We start from the raw sequence: 20359 nt of genomic DNA, 5'->3' as shown, positions 1-20359 counted from the left end.
ACATGGGTCTTGAACTTGGACTTATTTCGGCATCTCTACTCGGGTCTTTCTCACATTGAAACATCTTCAAAACAAGTCTTCAAATAATCCATTCAAAATCTATAAACAATTATGAACCGATGTGGACATCACGAGGTCGTCCACGTGTCATCATGTCAACAAAGGAAATGTGGATATCGGGAGGCCGTCGACATGTCACAACATCCGAAAATGACATAGGTAGGGCATGCTGGTCTCCATCATCTCTCCCGAGCCCAAAAGAATTCTTCTCCGAAGAATCAAAGGTGAAGAACTGGGAGTAACATTCTAGGTTAAGATGAAGGAGGTTTTCCTTAAAATTCCAGCTCCTTTCAAGAAGTGGCTCACCTCTCCACTTGACCAAGTACTTCTGGTATGACCCTGCTTGTGTGGAATTTTTCTTGTCATCCAAGATTACATCAAGGTTCTTGGGCATGGGTACGGGTAGAGGCAAAGGCAATTTCAGTTTTTCAGGTTCAAGAGGACTGGAAAATAGAGTGGGGTCACCTACAAGGTTAGAATTTGAAGGTTCCACAAATGAAGATGCTACAAGGAATGGGGTTAGATTTTCAACATTAAAAACATTGTTTATGCTAAAATAAGCAGGAATATTAAGCATGTAAGCATTAGAACCAATTTTCTTTAAAATTTTGAAATGATCCATCTTGTTAGCATGTAACTTCCTCACCTTTCCTACAGGAATCTATTCAAAATGAATACAGATTGTATAACCATATCACCCTTTGAAAATTCTTTCAACATGCAATGTATATCAGCACAAGATTTATGTTGTTCAAAATTCAAATTAACCTTTATTCTTATTTCAGTGTGTAGGTTGTGTATATGCTTTGCAAAAACATCAGCCAGCTCACTCACTCTAGACTTAAGTGGTAGTGGAATAAGATCTACAGGCTTCCTAGGATTATATCCTATGATAACCTGAAATGGTCTGAGTATTGCGGTTCTATCCACTAAACTACTCAATGCAAAATTGACCATAGGAAGATGTAAATCCCAAACGATGATGTTTTCAACTACCAAACATCTCAATAGGTCCCTAAGGCTCCTATTCACTACTTCAACTTGCCAATTAATTTGGGGGTAGTAAGCACTAAAAGACTTATTGGCACTAAAATACGAGCCTAACATAGTCCACAAGGCTTTCAAGAAGTAACCTATGAGCTTCGCATCCCTATTGGAAACAATGGTTTTGAGAAACCTATTCTCAATGACAATCTTGTTGGTTGTCCTATTATTGATGCACATCCCCCAAGTGTCATCTTTCTTGGGAGTAAGGAGAGTAGGGCAGGCACATAGACTTATGGTATCTTGAATAGAGTCATGTTCCCACATTTCATTCACTTGTTTCATCAACATCTCATGTTCTATTGGGTTCACTCTATGATGTGATAAATGAGGCAAAGATGAACTAGGAACAAGATTCGTGACATGTGGAATCTTTCTCATGGGAGGTAACTCACTAAGGGGTTTAGGAATGACATTCTCAAACTTAGAAAGTATAGGTGATACTTCCAGTGTTGTGTCATGCTCAAGAAAGGATGTTTCAATCTCCTTAGTAACAACCTCATTCACTACCTGAGTATCTTGACTCTCCTGTTCAAATTGATTTTCACTTATGATAGTCAAGGATCCTCCACTAGTTTCTTTCTTGTCCTTCTTATTTTTCAAACTATCTTCCCTATCAAGCACCAAGTTCTTGGTGGGACATTGCTTGGAAAAGTGTCCTTGTTCATGGCACCTGAAGTACACTGCACTGCCAGAACTCTAGTGAGAGGATCCAGTCATGGGTGCTTTTCCTTTGTCCATAGGTTGTTGGACTATGGAATTGCTCCCTCGAGAGATATATTGAACTGATTGCGCTGGTCGGGACTTGTAATAACTTTGTATCTTTCAAGAGTATGACTCATTTGAAGAGGTATCAAACCATTTTCCCATGGGCCCTTTAGTCACTTGCTCAAAGTCATTAGCTAAATTATAGGCCTGTTCAAGGGACTCAATGTGATGGGGAAACAGTTTTCTCCTCAGTTCAGGCTTTAATCCTAGACAAAATCGGGAGATCTACTGACTAACAGTCTCATAGACACCACATCTTATAGACAACTCATCGAATTGACTCATGCATTCTGTAACAGTCATGCTACCTTGACGCAAGTTGTAAAGCCGATCTATAAGGTGCTCTCCATAACTAAGGGGCACATACTTCTCTCTTAACCTATCCTTCATGAGATCCCAAGGCTCAATGGGTCTATGATCAAACCTCGCTTCCTGCCTCTCGACATTCATCCAATGGAGCTTGGCTTGCCCCATTAACTTCATTTTTGCAAATTTAACCCGATGAGGTTCAGTCATCTTACACCAATCAAAATAGGAATCCATCCCAATCAACCAATATTGGAAGACTTTTGGATCCATTTGCCCATCATAGGTTGGGGCTTCTATCCTCATTACATCATTGTAAGGATCACAATGGTCCCTTCGGTAAGATCTCCTAACGTGAAGGTCATCAACGTCATAGTCCTCATCATCCCAATGTTGGGCATAGGGCTCATGACGTGGTGGCCCCTTAGCAAAGTCATCTTGACAATTCACTCACCTTTGTGGAAGGAGGGGAGGTCTTTCTTTAGGAGGCATACGTGGTTCATTTTCAACATTAATCCTACGACCTCGGTAAGTATTCCTGACTTGAATAGACATCCTAGGGGTTGGGGAAGGATTCGGACACACTAGGGAAGCCCTTCGAATGGTGTTTGGTCGCACAAAGTAGGGTTAAGTGTAAACCTAATCAAACTAGGTTTCAAATATCCAAAATTCAGAATATAGGTGGGCTGTTCTGGGCAAAATCCTGCGGCTATTTCAGTCTGAAACTAAAATCCTGCGAACTTAGGAAATGGGATTTTGAGGGTTTAGCCTATTCCAACCTAGGCTCTTACCTAGGCTCTGATACCAAGATGACATAGGATGGGGAGGGTGCCCTATGTCCTACGGTTCAACCCTCACAAGCACATACACTCAATACGCTTTAAATTAAGAATTTGATTATCCGAACATAAACACAATAAACCAAAGGACATTTCACATGTTTTGGGATTTTTAAAGTGTATGATGTTGTTCTAAAATAAGTCCCAAGAGTTCTTTGACAAAGGAATCAAGTTATATGCAACAAATATGTTACTCAAAATTTCAAGTACTTAAGTTCTATTATTAGCAAGCAATATTCCCACAATTGATTTTTAACTAGCAAGTATCAATATTGCAATCTATGGATTCAAAGGGCTTGTCAAATATGGAATTTCATATTTCTAGCAAAGGCTTTAATATAAGCAAGGGTTTACAATATATAGCAAGGATTCAAACACAAGTACTAAAATTACCACGAGAATCGTTGGGATGACTTGACGTTGTTCAACACAAGTCTTAGACCATGCCGAATAATTCCTTGGAACAACCTTTAAAACACCGAGAAAAACGCAGCAATGTAATGAAGGGGAAGTGGAACTGCTGTAAGCATGTAATGATCCAAATGATTGCTGAATTTACCAATCAAAATGATGGTCGACTTGACGATAATCAAGAGTTTCAATGGATGTTAGACGTTGCCCAACACGCAGCTGGATCACACCGTAGGTCCTTTGATCAAGCTTCAAATTACAAGACTAATGCAGCAGTGGAGAGGAGGATAGATAGCCGTGGGGTGTATGCTGTGATGTGGCCATGTGGATGCGTTGGAGGATAATTAGAACTCGTCTGAAGTTCTTCGTGCACACTTTGAAATATGGATATGTATGTAGCAAATGAATTGATGGATTGGGGGCATTGGGGTGTAACTAGATGATGGCTGTGTGGGTGATGGAGGGAATGTTGGCGTGAGCTGTGAGAAAATAATTTAGGAAAGATAGCTAGAGATGCAAATGCCCATTAAATAGAAATTCTCTATTTAAATGTATATTTTTCAATGTAAAAAAGTGAGAGAAAAAGAAATCATTCTCCGCAGAATTAACTGCAGAGTTGACATGGTATCAAAGCCAAACCTAAACTCTAGCCGTCTAAATCTCCAGCCTCAAGCCCGTCGTCACCTTCCTATCCTTCAATGGTGACAGACTGATCCTCTCGACACACAGTGTAAAGCTTGTTGTGTGTTCCCGACCACCCTTTGTAACCGTCACCGACCTCCGATGCTAATCCCTGCTCTCTTGCAACTCAACGTTCTGTTGCCTCAACGCCCAGGCACCCGAGGTCATTCTTCGGCAATCTTGGCTCTTCGCCATCGCAAGCCACCAAATTGCCGTCACCGCGACCATGCCTCATGGCCATCGCACCGAACCAGCTGCCTGCTAGCAGCGATCATCCCTCCGTCTGCCAACATCTTAGCCATCAGGTTTGGTCTGCTCCATCTTTGCCCAGTACTTCACTTCTGCGAACTGAGAAGCGGATGTGTGTTAAATTTGGAAAAAATTTGGGATGTTAAATTGATGGAGTTTCTGCTAAGTAATTGGGCAGTCGTAGAACACTCCAATCCAGCTTTTCGCTCTTTGACTATTTGTGTTCACGTTGATTTTTTATTTGGGAAAAAAGGATTCTTAACAACTGCACACTCTCTCCCTCCATGGCCGATAAAGATTTCCATACCGACGAATCTACATCTTCCTCCACCCTAGCTGAGTCTTTCAAAAATGCAGAATTTGTCCCAGATATAGGTATATTTGGTTCTGGTTTAGTTATCTCCCCTTGTGATGTTGACCGTGGTGCTTGGCTACTTGACTCCGGAGCCACAGACCACATGAGTTTTGCAGTTACCAATTTTACTATGACATCTCCACCGCGACGCACTACTGTTGCAAATGCTAATGGGGTGGTCTCTTCGGTAACAGGGGCCGGATCTATGTCTTTGTCTTCTTCCCTCCAATTATCAAATATGTTACTTGTACCATCGCTTTCGCATAAATTACTGTCTGTTAGTCAAATTACTACAGAATTAAATTGTACTGTCCTATTTTATCCTACATTTTGTCTTCTTCAAGATATTCTCACTAAGGAGATAATTGGGCGTGGTACTAAAAAAGGGGGTCTTCACTACATGGAAGACATCAACATGGGTCACGCTCATCAAATACAAAGTGATGGGAAGGAACGACAAATTTGGCTACGGCATCGACGTCTAGGCCATCCAAATTTTAGTTATCTGAAACATTTGTTACCTGATCTTTTCCCTAATGTGGTGTTGTCTGGCCTTCAATGTAATGCCTGCATTTTAGCAAAAAGTCACCGTACTTCATACCCGCTAAGTATGAAGAAAAGCACTATTCCCTTTTGCTTTAGTTCATTCTGATGTGTGGGGTTATGCTCCTATCTCTATTGCGTCTGGTGTTTGTTGGTTTGTTATTTTTGTTGGCGACTGTACTCGTATGACTTGGCTTTAATTGATGACACATAAAGATGAAGTGTTACACATGTTTCAATCATTTCATGCAATGATCCAAACTCAATTTTCAGCCAAGCTACGTGTTCTCCGCTCTGATAATGGTGGTGAGTATGTTAATTAGCGCTTCCGTACCAATTTCAAGCACCATGGACTCATTCATGAGACATCGTGTCCTCAGACTCCTCAACAGGACGGCATAGCTGAGCGGAAGAACCACCATATTCTTGAAACTGCACGAGCTTTACTACATGGAGCTTATGTGCCGCCTCGATACTAGACTGATGTGGTGACCACGATCGTATATTTACTCAACAGACTACCCTCCAAAGTCTTAAATTTTAAGACTCCGCTCCAGGTTTTGGCGTCCCATGTCTCCCTACCCACAGCCCTAATGCTTCTTCCACGAGAATTTGGGCGTGTGGCTTATGTGCATCTTCACAAAAATCAACGCACCAAACTGGATTCGTGCGTTCTCCATTGTCTTTTCTTGGGCTATGTCGTGCACCAGAAGGGATATCAATGCTATGATCACTCTACCCGACATATCTATGTGACTATGGATGTTACCTTCCTGGAGTCCGACACTTTTTTCCTAGTCCCCAATTCTCTTTTTCAGGGGGAGACACGAGATGAAGAGCATAATTGGTTGCACTATGACTGGCCAAATATTGAAACAGTGGCGAATGAAGCACCAAGTCCAAGTCCACCAAGTCCAGAGTTGGTTGAGCCCACAGATGAAGCACTAAGCCCAAGACTAGTTGAGCCCACAGAGTAGAATACATCTTTGGGAAATAATACGACTTTGGAAACTAAATCAAGTTCCTCCCCTTCCTTAGTATCTGCAGACCCATCTCCTGAGAATATTCCTGAGGTAAGCACTCTCGACACACCTTCAAATACAAGTGACTTGAATACTCCTGCTAGATATACATTACCTTTCAGGGAAAATCGTGGCAAGCCACCGAATAGATACTCTCCTGATATTGAAGAACGAAGATCAAAGTATCCAATTTCCAACTACGTGTCTACCAGGAGATTATCCGAACCCCTTTAGAGCATTTGTGCATGTACTTTCCTCAAGTCAAGTTCCACTTGGAATTCAAGAAGCCTTGTCTGATCCAAAATAGACTCAGGCAATAAAGGAAGAAATGGAGGCACTACTAAAGAATGACACATGGACCATAGTTCTGTTACCTGAAGGGGGAGTGTTGGCGTGAGCTGTGAGAAAATAATTTAGGAAAGATAGCTGGAGATACAAATGCCCATTACTGCTATGATGTTTGTATTACCAAAATAGGATTAGAAATTCTCTATTTAAATGTATATTTTTCAATATAAAAAAGTGAGAGAAATAGAAATCATTCTCCGCAGAATTAATTGTAGAGTTTACAAGGAAGACGTGAAGGTGGGAGAGGGATGGAGACGCTGGATAGAATAGTGGTCTCTCACCACCTGATCTCCAAGAAGAACGATGTAGCCTCTCACTACACAATCATAAGAATTGGACAAAGCTTAACAAGCTTCAACAAAGGAATTTTTTTTCAATATCAATACTTTTCTCCCTCTACATAGTTCTTACAATGAAGGGGTATATATATATAGCTAGCATGGGGAGACAAAGCATTACTAAGCTTAGCTAGCATGAGGGGACAAAGACATTAAACAACTAACAATTCCCATGGGAGACACAAATAATAAAGACACCAACTTACTAGACACATTAATTACTCTTACAAGTTACTAACAAAATAAATGCTCCAACTTTTTAGACACAATTAATACTAAGCACAACTTACTAACACTCCAACTCACTAGACATACTCACACAATTTCCTAACATACACATGCAAGCAAGTTGTCTTGCATTTTTACAAATTAGATACAAACAAAAGTCAAAGGGAGGCCCAATTCGAGTGGGCCCAATGGAGTCGTGTGGAGCCCACATGGGTCTTGAACTTGGACTTGCTTCGGCATTTCTACTCGGGTCTTTCTCACACTGAAATGTCTACAAAACAAGTCTTCAAATAATTCATTCAAAATCTACAAACAATTATGAACCGATGTGGACATTGGGGGGTCGTCCAAGTGTCATCATGTCGGCAAAGGAAATGTGGACATCGGAAGGCCGTCCACGTGTCACAACATCTAAAAATGACATAGGTAGGGCATGCTGATCCCCATCAGTTTCCTTTTGGAAATGGATTAGGAAGGTGTGGAAGGATTTTTTTCCCTCATACATCGAAATTGAAATGGTGAGAGAGATCTCTTTTGGCATGACATTTGGTGCATGCTTACTCCACAATAAAATCCAATTCTGACATTTTCTACCTACCATGCAATAAAGCTGCCCTTGTTAGCATGTACAATGAGATTTTGAAAATGGGATGGCGTTGATTCTGTTGAGTACTGAATATCCCTTTGGAAAGAAATGCTAAGGACTAGGAGCTCGAAGCTTTTGCTGCTTTTTGACTGCTTGTACAAATTTTTTTTGTCACTCAATCCAACAACAATGAGGCCACTATAAAGTTTGTTCCTTCTTTAGGAGCTGGACATTGTAAACAATGATGATGGCAGGATTAATTTCCCACAGTAGGCTCTCGGGAAAACAATCTGTACAAAAAATGAAAGTTGCTAAGATGCGTATGTTAATGTGGATAAGTGGTTTAACATTAAAAGATAAAGTAAGAAATGAACAAATACGCAAAAATTTAGGCATAGCACCGGTTGAAAACAAGATATGGGAGGAGCGACTTATATGATTTGGGCATTTGAAAGGCAAGCCAAGTAGAGCACTTGTGAGGTGGAGTGAGTTAGTTATGGTTTCTAGCATGAAAAGGGGTAGGGTCAGGCCTAAAATAACTTGGAATAAAGTAGTAAGGAAGGACTTAATAGCCCTTAATCTAATAGAGGAAAATGCTTTGGATCGGGTGAATTGGCGAAGAAGTATTCATGTAGCCGACCCCACCTAGTGGGAGTTAAGGCTTCTTGTTGTTGTTGTTTAAGGCTCTTTGGAAAACAGTAGTCCTGACTAATGTTGCCTTCTTTGGCAGGAAAGTGATTCAATAGGCAGAATTTTGACATTTGACATACAAAAGGGAGGAAAAATCCTGGTAAGCAGATGTTTTATGTGTAAAGATGATGCAAAATCTGTAGATCACATCCTGCTGCACTGCCAGTACACCAAAAACGTTAGACATCTATGGCGCTGGTTGGACAATCCTGGGCTATTGCTGGGAGTGTTGAGATGGAGATTTGCACTTGGAAAGGCATTTGGTCAGGAGCTGGCAGGAAAAAAGCTTATCATTTCGATCCTTCTCCCCATTTTTTTTTTCAGGTTCTGCGGAAGGAGGAACAGAAGATATTTTCAAGGAATAGATAAATATCTCACAATTCTTAAGATAGATGGTTAGCCACTTAGCTTAGTTGCTGCAAACCCCTTTTAATAAAGAGGAAATTACACATGCTCTAAAATGAATCTGGTGGTGAGAAAGCCCCGGGCCCTGATGATTGCACTACGGCCTTCTTTCCAAGCAATAGATACATCTTAAAACGTGACATTTTCAAGACCTTTGAGACTTCCACTCCACAGGAAAATTTGCAGACAGCATTAATTCAACTTTTTTGGGCCCAATAATGTCAAGGACCTTCAGCCCATAAGCTTGGTGGGAAGTATCTACAAACTAATCTCCAATGTGCTCGCTTGAGATTCAAGGTAGTGGTTTCAGACGTTATAGATCAGCACCAACATGCCTTGTTAAAGGGAGACAAATTGTGGATGCAACCGTCGTTGCCTCAGCATAGTGGACTGTTAAACATTAAAGATTACGATGCTTTTTATTATGTGCAGGGAGTTCCTTCTTTATACCCTTAAAAAAAAAAAAAAAAAGGGTTTCAGGGACTTGTAATGCAACTGGATCAAGCAATCCACCACAATGATGACCCTCTCCATTCTTATTATCGGCTACCCAAGTGGTTTCTTCCACCCCTCTTTAAGTTTGGGACATAGGAGTCCTCACATGTGCTTCTCATCCTGGTTATGGATGTCCTCAGTGGGCTGCTAAAAAAATCACTGAGGCAGGTAGGGGCTCCAAACTGGTAGAAAACTAGAAATGATTCCGAGATGGATATTTTATAGTGGGGCTGATCCTCAGCCTACTCTAAATTTAGAATGTATCCTTCTTTTGCTTTGAGGCCATTTTGGGAAGTAAACCATTTTTTTTGTTTTTTCTGATAACCAAAAACCTGGGATGACCAGGCTTTTTTGGACCCTTACCTCCTCACCAAACTCAGGATGATTTGACTTACTGCACAGTTTTTCACTGGATCAGTCATGGAGATGTCTCTGCAGTGAATCAAATCTAAGGCTCCAGGTCTAACGCAAATCTTGGTAAAAGCAAACTTATGCCTATCAGAGATGTACCGAATGTTTCTTTCTTTACACGAATATTGGGCAGTTAGCTAGAAGACCTCCCTGAAATCACTTGGGCAGCATCTGGGCTTCAAGTACAGAGACCAAAAAAATAATTGGGATCCCATAGTTGAGAAATTTTAGAAAAAGCTCGCAAATTGGAAAAGAAAGTACCTATCAAAAGGTGGAAGATTCACCTTCTTCGAGCACTCTCTCAAACCACCCGGTGTACTACATGTCCCACTTCCCCATCCCTAGCTAGGTGGCTACAAGGCTGGAGGATATTCAAAAAAATAATCCTTTTGGGCAGAAAAAGGATATTTTTAAATATCACTTGGTTAAAATAGACAGTCATTAAACAACCCTTTCATTCAATGAGCTTAGGCATTTAAATTGTTTGGTGAATTCAACAAAGAACTCCGCCTGTGATGCACTTAATGTCCTAATTTTTTCACACACAGCCAATCCCAAGCCCAAGGAAAGGAGGAAGGTTTTTCTAGGTAGCTGACAGCCAGCCTAAAATTTGTCAAAACACTATGATATGAATCTTTATCGAATATTTGCAAGGGCGTCCCCTACGAGCGACACATTCCACTTGTACCACCCGGGTGTAGCGAAAAGTGGGCGAGGGTGGGCTAGGTCGTCGCCCCGAAGCAACACGCCATGTCGGCGCCCGGGTATGATGTCAAATATGCAAGGGTTCATGCATCATTCTGGATGTGGGCAAGTAAGGAAGTTAGTTCAGGAAACTAGGATTAGATTAGCAACTGGAATATAGGGACACTTATGGGTAAAAACATGGTTGTGGGTGCGGAGAAGACTAAAAAATTTGATAAATCAAGATTTAAATTTTGATACACTGGAAAAGAAAAAAGTATGAATAGAGTAGGAATTATTGTAGACAAAAACTTAAAAGATAGCGTTGTTGATGTAAATAGAGTAAGGGATAGAATTATAAAAATCAAGATGATATTAGGCCAAGAGATAATATCATTAGTACTTATGCTCCTCAAGTAGGCTTATCAAAAAATCTTAGGAGACAATTTTGAGAAGATATGGATAGTATTATACAAGGCATACCAAGGACTGAGAAAATAAGAGGAGATCTAAATGGACACGTTAGAAGGGATAATAAAAGTTATTAGATGATACATAGAGGATATAGATATGGAGACAAAAATGAACCTAGGGAGATGATCTTAGACTTCGCTATGTCATATGATTTTAGTATAATGAATACTTGCTTTTAGAAGAGAGAAAAACACTTCCTAACCTTTAAAAGTGGACAAAAAAAAAGTCAAATAGATTTTTTTTTTTAACTAGGAGGGTAGATCGTTTATCATGCAAGGATTGTAAAGTTATTCCAGGTGAAAGCCTCACCACACAACATAGAGTCTTAGTGTTAGATATATGTATTAAAAAATGGAAGAAAAAAGATAAAATAAACCAGTGCACGAGAACTAGGTGGTGGAACCTAAAGGGAGCAAATATAATAAAATATACGATAAAATGATCAAAGATGGGGATTGGACTATAGAAGATGGGATAGATACAAATACTCTTTGGAGTAGATTAACTAGCTCTATTAAAAAGATAGCAAAAGAGATTTTAGGTGAATCAAGGGAAAGATTCTTGAATAGCAAAGAAAGTTGGTGGTGGGATAAAAATGTCCAAAAGGCCGTAAAGACAAAAAAAATTTGGTATAAAACGTGGGAAAAATGTAGAAACATAAATAACTTTGAAAAACGTAAGGACGCAAGAAAAGATGTAAAAAAGGTCGTTAGTGAAGCCAAATTCAAATTATTTAATAGTTTGTATGATAGATTAGATACAAAAGAAGGGAAAAGAGATATATTTAAACTTGGTAAAGCTAAAGAAAGGAAGAGTAAGGACTTGGGAAATGTAAAATGTATAAAAAGTGAAGATGATTTTGTCTTGGTTAAGGACGAAGACATTAAAGAAAGATGACGAAGTTACTTTAGTAAGTTGTTTAATGAAAACCAAATAGAAGGCTTAAACTTAAATTTGACAAATGAGGAAAAGACTAAAAATATAAGATTTATTCACAAAATTAGAGTTAACGAAGTTAAGTTTGCACTAAAAAAATGAAAAATGGGAAAGCTATAGGACCGGATAACATCCCAATTGAAGTTTGAAAATGCTTAGACGATAATGGAATTATATGGTTAACTAATTTATTTAATATAATTATAAAAACTAAGAAAATGCCAAATGAATGTAGGAAAAATACTTTAATACTTATATACAAAAATAAAGGAGATGTTCAAAATTGTAATAACTATCATAGAATTAAACTTATCATACAATGAAACTATGGGAAGGGGTAGTTGAACAAAGATTAAGATTAGAAACGAAGGTTTCAGAAAATCAATTTAGTTTTATGCCTAGGAGATCTACCACAAAAGCTATATATCTTTTAAGAAGATTAATGGAAAATTTTAGGGAAAAGAAGATGGACTTGCATATGATATTTATTGACCTAGAGAAAGCATATGATAATACCTAGGGAAGTTCTATGGTGGGTTTTAGAAAAAAAGGGTGTATGTAGTAGGTATATTGATGTCATTAAGGATATGTACAATGGAGTAATGACTATTATAAGGACTATAGATGGAGAAACTATAGAATTTCCAATCACCATAGGTCTACATCAAGGATCTGCTTTGAGCCCTTATCTTTTTGCTTTAGTGATGAACCAACTTCCCCGGATCCCGCATACACGGGAACTTTGTGCACCTGGCTGCCCTTTTTTTTTTTTCTTTTCTCTTGATGGACCAACTGACTAAGACTATTCAAAATGAGGTTCCATGGTATATGTTGTTTGCAAATAATATTGTATTAGTTGATGAAACTAGGGGCGGAGTAAAGGCTAAGTTAGAATTATGGTGAGAAGCTTTGGAATCTAGAAACTTTAGGATAAAAAGAAATAAGACAGAATATATGAAATGTAATTTCCGTAATAGTAGGAGGAATATTGGAGACAAAGTTAAACTTGATGATGAAGAAATAAATAGCACTTGTAGATTTTGATACCTTAGATCTATTATGCAAGCTAAAGAAGAAATTGAAGATGATGTATAGAGTTAAAGCACGTTGGGTAAAATGGATGAGTGCTTCAAGTGTGCTTTTGTGATCGTAGAATACACTTAAAATTAAAAAAGAAGCTTTATAGGATGGCTATAAGACCAGCTGGATCAAAATGTTGGGCAACGAAGAAACAGAATATCTAAAAAGTAAAAGTTGCTGAGATGAGAATGCTTAGATGGATGAGTGGTATAATACTGAAAGATAAATTAAAGAATAAACATATTCGCGGTAAGTTAGGTGTGGCTCCTATAAAAGATAAGATAAGAAAGGGACAACTTATATGGTATGAACACTTGCAATGTAGGTCACATAGTGCGCCAGTAAGGAAGAGTGAGTTAGTTACTATGGGGGTCAGTAGAAGGGGTAGGGGTAGACCTAAAATAAGTTGAAAGGAGAGAGTGAGTAAGGATTTAATAGCCCTGAATTTGTCAAAAGAAATGGTCCATGATCTCATAAATTGGCGGAAAAGGATTTATATAGCTGACCCCACTTGAGGCTTGGTTTTGTTGTTGTTATTGAATTCAACAAAGCTTTACTAGGTAAATGGCTTTGGAGATTCACGAGGAAGAAAAAAAATCTCTACCAAAGAATGATCGTTATGGCTAAACATGGACTTGGGCATGATGATTGGATATCCAATGAAACTTGCGAGGCTTTCGTAATGGGGGCCTGGAAGTGGATTAGGATGGTTTGGGATAATTTATTTTCTTTGATCATATTCACAATGGATAATGGAGACAGCATCTTTTTCTAGCATGATGTTTTGTGTGGAACTTCTCCTATTCACACCCAATTTCCTAACCTCTTCAAAATGGAATGGGACAAATATGTTAGTTTGTCTTTCCATCTTACTGAAAAAGGAGCCATATAGAACACCTCCTTTATGAGGAATGCTAATGACACTTGACACTGATTTTCTTGGCAAAATCTATAGAAATGGGCCCTCTAACATTAATTCAGATGTTATTCCTGAGAGAAAAATGTTGAGTTTATTGATCATATCCTCTTCCATTGTTTAAGGAGAAGCAACTTTTGGAATCTTGTTCTAGCTACGATAAGAGTATCAGTGCACCAAAGCTAAATCAGTTAAGAGCAAAATTCGGGCTTGGATGGGAGATTGTTCCAGCAAAGAGAAGAGAACAACTTTGCTCCTAATAGGGGTGTACAAAAATTATTGAAAAAACGAAAATCAGACCAAAACCAAACTATTGTACATTCTAGTTCAGTCACTCAGTTTTGGTTTTCGATTTCCGTTTTTCATTTTCAAAAAATCTGTTTTCAGTTTCAGTTTCGGTTTTTAAAGTGAACTGAACCAAAAAAACCGAACTATATCACTATATTATTTAAACTATAAAGACTTTGTAATGTATTTCTTTATTAGTTTTTATTTATTATAAACATACTTATTAAGATAATTTATTATCATCATCAATTATACAAAACTCATATTTAAATAAGAAATTAAGAATGGAGATGGAAGCTTTTATAGTTGTGAAAAAAGGCAATTCCCTTCTCGCAAAACAATGTGGGATAACAGGACCCTCAGTTTCATGAACCACTGAGGCTTGCAGTAGATCACTCTTTGTCCAATTGTCCCACATTGGCTGCCTGAAAAAATTTGAGCACTCTCCCCCCTTACAAAATGACACGCTTGCACTCTCTTTCAACCATCCTGGCAGATTTAGGCTTGGGCTTGTGCAGCAGTAGCTGCATGGGCCTTCATTTGGAGTCTACTTTTTCTCTCCTGATCATGAACCTAAATATTTTTGACTTAAATATTTAAAGCTTTGGGAAACAGTTAAAAAACCGAACCAAACCATCCATTCAGTTTTTTTGTTTAAAACTTATTACACCCCTAGACCCTGATTACCCTCACCAACTTTTGGACACTGGAAGGAAAGGAACAAAAGGTCTTTCCAATAGTCAGCCACACCACTTATTATGCTGAAGCATATATGACTGACCAGATCTTGGACTTTCTGAACATTTTACACAGTCAGTTATTCCTGTTTTATGCTTGTTGTAATCAGACAGCACCCCTTTGGTGCCCCTCTGATGAAATCTCTCTTTTCAGCAATCAAATGAGTATGAATTTTCCAAATTTAGAAAATTTTTTAGCTTGCTGCTAATCCTACCCAAGTACAAATACCAATTCCCTCCTAAAAAAATTTACATGCACACAGCATATAGGCAAACAACATTACACTTCAAAATTTAGAATGGGCAAAAAAATTAAATTTAAAAGGTGAAAGCAACATTACCGGGATGATCAACTTTTGGCCCCCGCGATGAAGTTCAAGTCTCCAGGAAACACCCTACAAATAGAGAAGGGGAAAATGTATGATGTGACCACCACACTCCAAATACAAGAACAGCAACCAAGTACAAAACAGCCACAAAGCCAGATCAAAAAATATACAAATGCATAGTAATATTAATTCCGAACAACAGCAATCACAAGACATTATTTTGGCAGAATAAAAGAGTTCGAGAATGATATGAGCGTGGTGATTAAAGATCCAGAGCTAATAGCATAGGACTGACTTTTTTAGGAGTCTGTATTCAGAGGAGGATGATGATAAGGTTTGATTAAAGGTTGATAGATACCCAATCCTGAGGATACAGATTTATTGTTACAATGGATATTTTTACAAGGCAGAAGCAAAAAGAGCAGTGTTTGAGATGGAGAATGATATGACCCTGATCTTGACAGCTTCACTACGGCTTTTTCAGATTTTTGGGATATTTTGAAATTAGATCTCTTATAGGTGTTTAATTAAATTTTGGAAAATACATGGTGGATAAGAGTATCAACTCAACTTTCATAACCACTGTGCTTAAGAAGGATACAGTTATGGAATTTAAGCCTCTTACTAGGGTGAGTGTCCACAAAATTTTGATTAAGGTTCTCTCTCTAATAGATTGTCTAGGGCGTCAATTTCTCAAAATCAAAGAGTTTTTATTGGGGCTGTTGAATTTTGAACACAGCCTAGGTGGTTAAATGACATCGTGCAAGATACTAAAAGAATAGAGAGGATGGGAATTTTTCTTAAGTTAGATTTTGAGAAGGCATATGATTGAGGCAGTTTATTTTTCTAGGTAAAATTTTAAAAACGGAAATATTTTGGTATGATAAGGAAGAAATGGATTAGAGGTTGTCTCTCTTCAACAAACTTCTTAGTTATTGTGAATAGAGAACCCCTGAGTCTTTGTCTAAAGCTTTTTGGGTTTTTAGGAGAGGGGAGAAACTTTCTCCATTTCTTTCCATGCTGGTGATTGATGTTTTGAGTAGGATAATTAGTGAAGGCAATTGTGCTTCACATAATATTTGGATACTGCTTTATATATTCATGAAACTGAAGACACAGTTTACTGGATTGTAAACCAGTTCTCCGCAATTGGCCAAAAAAGTATTAAAAGCACAAGCATTTTAGAGGAAGAATGTTTTCATCTATCACATAAGTACCAGTAATTATTTTTCATCAAAGTAGCAGTATTACCTGAATTCCTATTGAATATAACATGCGGACGGTACTAAAATCAGATATTTTCCTTCCACCCCCAACTTCGATCTCAAGAGCAGTGCTGTGGCAATGATATCTAAAGTTAGAAAAGACTAATCCAAGATGAATAAAGGTATAAGGGCACAAACAGTCCCCTAGAGGACATCCCACTTCCATATTGGAGGTCTCAACTTCAAACTTGAGAGAAGATGGGAAGGCATATGGAGTGTAAGATGGGCTAACTCCCATTTCTAGCCCAGCCCAACAGACCTCCATTTGATAAAGGGAAAAATGAGGGCAGCAACAAACACAAAAACAGTGTCAATCAGTTAAAATATTTAAAAGGGTTTACCACAAAAAAGTTACCAACAATGTACTGAACCATACGAAAGAATTCTACCAAAGAACTCATGAGAAAATTTGAGTTATTTCACCAAATTATCCCTACCAAATGACAATGTAAAGGAAGCATATACACAAGGAACAGTATGAATTATTCTCTTATTTGACCACAAGCATGGGAAAATTATAAGTGATGCCGGCGCCGCGCGGGGGGGGGGGTGGTGTGGTGGGGAGTGTGGATAAGAAATTAGCAGAGAACAAACACAGTACAATGAAAAGGGAACAAGATGTCCTCTAAAAGAAAAAGGCAAAAAAACATGAAAATTACAATGAATCTGCCCTCAATTCCTTTGAAGATCAGGCAGAGACACCCCAAAAAACCTGAGAGAATGGGCTTAAAAAGTTTTATCCCATAACAGACTAGAAGAGGTTGTGCAATCCTTGAATGTTCTCCCATTCCACTTGATACTAAGGGTCCACAAAATGGGAAAAACCTCACTTGATCATAAAGCTTCCCACTTCCTGTTCTTGATAAACCCCCAATATCCCACTAGCAGAACTCGCCCACTGCCTGAGGCAACACCCAAGCTTCAATAAAACAAGAAAGGAGAGCACTCTAAAGTTGAGAGAAGGAAAAGGTGTGCATTCATTTCGTTGGATTCGCGGCAAATCAAACACATATGATATCAGGACTGAAAGCCTTGTAGGGTCTTCCAATCCATAACAGATCACGTGTGTTAATCCTATTAAAAGTCAATCTAAATATTGAAAGAAACCTTTGCCTTCCAAACAATGCGACTCCAGGGGAAAAAATGAATATGGGGAAGGAGTTTTAAGGACATGAAGGAAGGAACATTTACTAGAAAATGGCCAGAAGGATCGCCCTCCCAAACCCTCTCATCTCCTCTATTGAAAGGAACAAAATGATCCTGAGCATTAAGTTGACAAACTCACCACCCTCTCTTTCATTAAGATTCATAAAAAGATGAAAATCTTCAGAAAAAGAACCTCACTTGGAATAAAAGAAAGACAGCTAATAGGTATATTGTGAAGTGTAGAAATCTTAAACAAACGAGGCACCATTATCTCAACCCTCACCTATCCAGCCGTCCTCCCAAAATCGAACCTTAGTTGCCCCTATCCACTTTGAAACAGATGAGGGGAAAGAATAGACAAGCAACATTGCGCATGAACTTCCTAGGGGTTGAATCTCACTCATTCTGATGAACATTACTATCCCATGCTTTTTATCACCTAGCACCACAAGGAATTGAAATCTAAGGGGAACCTTCACAGCTTTTTCCAATTAGAGAGATGTTTTTGGAAACCACATTACCAAACCACAGTCCCCTTTCAGATTTGGCTCTCCCAATGCAGTAGCATCAGTGTTGGCAGAGTCATTGATTTCTCTGGCAGCAAGATTTCATCCTTCTGCGGACCTATTATTCGGAATTTGACAAAGATTTTGTATTGCTTTTGAGCCCTGCAAGGAGTGTTATAGCTTCAAAGGGGTGTCTTCCTCTGCCAATGAATTTTCCTTTTTTTTTTTCTTTCGATAAACAGTTCTTCAGTGGAAAAGGGTTGTGGCTTTCTGGGTTGGAGTACTATTTGACTCAAGAAATATGACAATAGATCAATATGAATCATTAATCATTAATCTGGGAAGAAAACTTTTGGAGGTTACGGGGGGTGGCCCCTCCCAGTTACCCCTTAAATCTGCCCCTGCTAACAACCCCCTACCTAACTAGGTGATCTCTCTTATTCTCCCCAAAAAATCAACCATGAAAAGTCACAGCATCCTCTCCAACAGTCCTAGCAACACTCATGGGCAGTCTAAAGAGAGATAAGAAATAAATAAGCTGGAGAAGGCAGCACTGATGATAGTTATACAACGCTCAAGAGATAAGTACACCCTTTTCCAACCCTCCAACCTCCTACCAATCCTTTCAAACACAAGGTCATAGAAAGCCACACATTTAGGATTGCCCCCAATAGGGAGACCAAGATAGGAGAGTGACCACAATCCAAAGAGTCGCATCCCATCAGGGCCTTAAACCTCTTTAACTCCCTACTATCCAAATTGATGCTACCAACCCTGCTCTTGGATAAGTTTATCTTTAATCCCATAATCTTCACAAAAATTTTTAGAAAAATACTTGCCTTGGGAGAAATTGACAACACTATCCCCCAAGAAACAGCATAGTATCATCACCAAATGTAACAACTCCACCTCCACTCTGCCAACTGATAAACCTCTGATCGCACCCAAACCCTTTGCATGCAATAGCATCCTACTCATGATGTCTGCCACCAGGACAAAAATGAAGAAAACAGATCCCCTCACCTAACCTCTGAGAAGCCCTCAACTACTTTCTAGGCTGAGCATTGACAATAAATAAAATATTGGTCGAGCTCAAGCAGCCACTAATCCACTTTCCTCCACATAACACCGAAACCTTTCTTACACATGCTTTATCAAAAAACCCCAGTTCACCCAATCATAAGCCTTCACAAAATCCAGTTTAAAGATTAACCCACCTCCTGCCCCACCTCACACCTCTTTAGCCACCAGCACAGCATCTAAAATCTACATCTTTAATCAATGCAGACCGAACCATGGTCACCATTCCCTCAAGACCTCCTGTAACCTCTAAACTAAGACGTTAGAACATGTAAAGTACAGTGAGCAGACTAATAGGACTAACATTTCTCACCCTCATAAATCTCTCCTTCTTAGAGATTAGGATTAAAAAGCTAGAGTTCACACTATTACCCACCACCCCATTAAGATGGAATTCGTCAAAAAACTTCATAATGACCTCCGGAAAAACCTCCTGATTCTCCTAGAAAAAGGCCATCGTGATTCAAAACCGGGAGTTTTCTCACTTATCCCAACCAGTGTCCCCCCTCCCCAAAACAATTCTTCAGGCCTCTCAATCCACTGAGTTGAACTCACCTCAGCGGGGCTCCAATCAAATACCTCCCACATCAGTCTACACAGGCAATCCTCTGTATAGAGATGCTGGTAGAATTTCATAATATTGACTCCAATACAAGTATGACCCCTCTCACTGGAACCTCTGTATCCTTTATAAAATAAAGCAGTTGAGTATTAAATAACAATATTCATTTTGAATGTTTAAGGTTTGAGGTTACCAATCCTGACTAAAGATCATCAGTGGTCACGCCATGCTCTACCCCTTCTCCATAAGACCCAGCACAAAAACGAACTCCAAATTTTAATCTGACTTTTTTTCAAATATCATTGCCACAAAATCAATTAATCAAATATGTAAATCAATGCGTGGTACAAAAGACAAATAAGAGGAGCTTGCAGCAACGACTAGAAAATTAAATATATATAAATAAATTCACCTAAAACCAATAAGCTCGCCCACAAAGGAATACTTAGCACTATGAATGACTGGAAACATCACTGGAGAATAAATAAAAATGTAATTTCACTTTTGGACTAAAGGAGAGTTTGTGCCTGTGCGGAGCAGTTCCATTAGATCTTGTTGATACAATAAACGCCTATTG

General features: G+C 38.9%; 1 protein-coding gene across 1 annotated transcript in view; it reads right to left on the bottom strand.

Moving 5' to 3' along the window:
- Positions 1-20359, bottom strand: part of LOC131163697 (chaperone protein dnaJ 13) — a 93203-nt gene that overhangs the window by 35751 nt on the left and 37093 nt on the right. The window contains exons 7-8 of the mRNA XM_058120374.1: positions 16475-16559; positions 15236-15289 (exon numbers count right to left, since the gene is read on the bottom strand). Coding sequence (XP_057976357.1) covers positions 15236-15289; positions 16475-16559 — 139 coding nt within the window. The remainder of the gene's footprint in view (positions 1-15235; positions 15290-16474; positions 16560-20359) is intronic.

This window comes from Malania oleifera, chromosome 9 (genome assembly GCF_029873635.1).
Source record: "Malania oleifera isolate guangnan ecotype guangnan chromosome 9, ASM2987363v1, whole genome shotgun sequence".
Lineage (NCBI taxonomy): Eukaryota > Viridiplantae > Streptophyta > Magnoliopsida > Santalales > Ximeniaceae > Malania > Malania oleifera.
The sequence above is the reverse complement of the archived record's forward strand: the minus strand, read 5'-3'. Positions and strand labels throughout refer to the sequence as shown.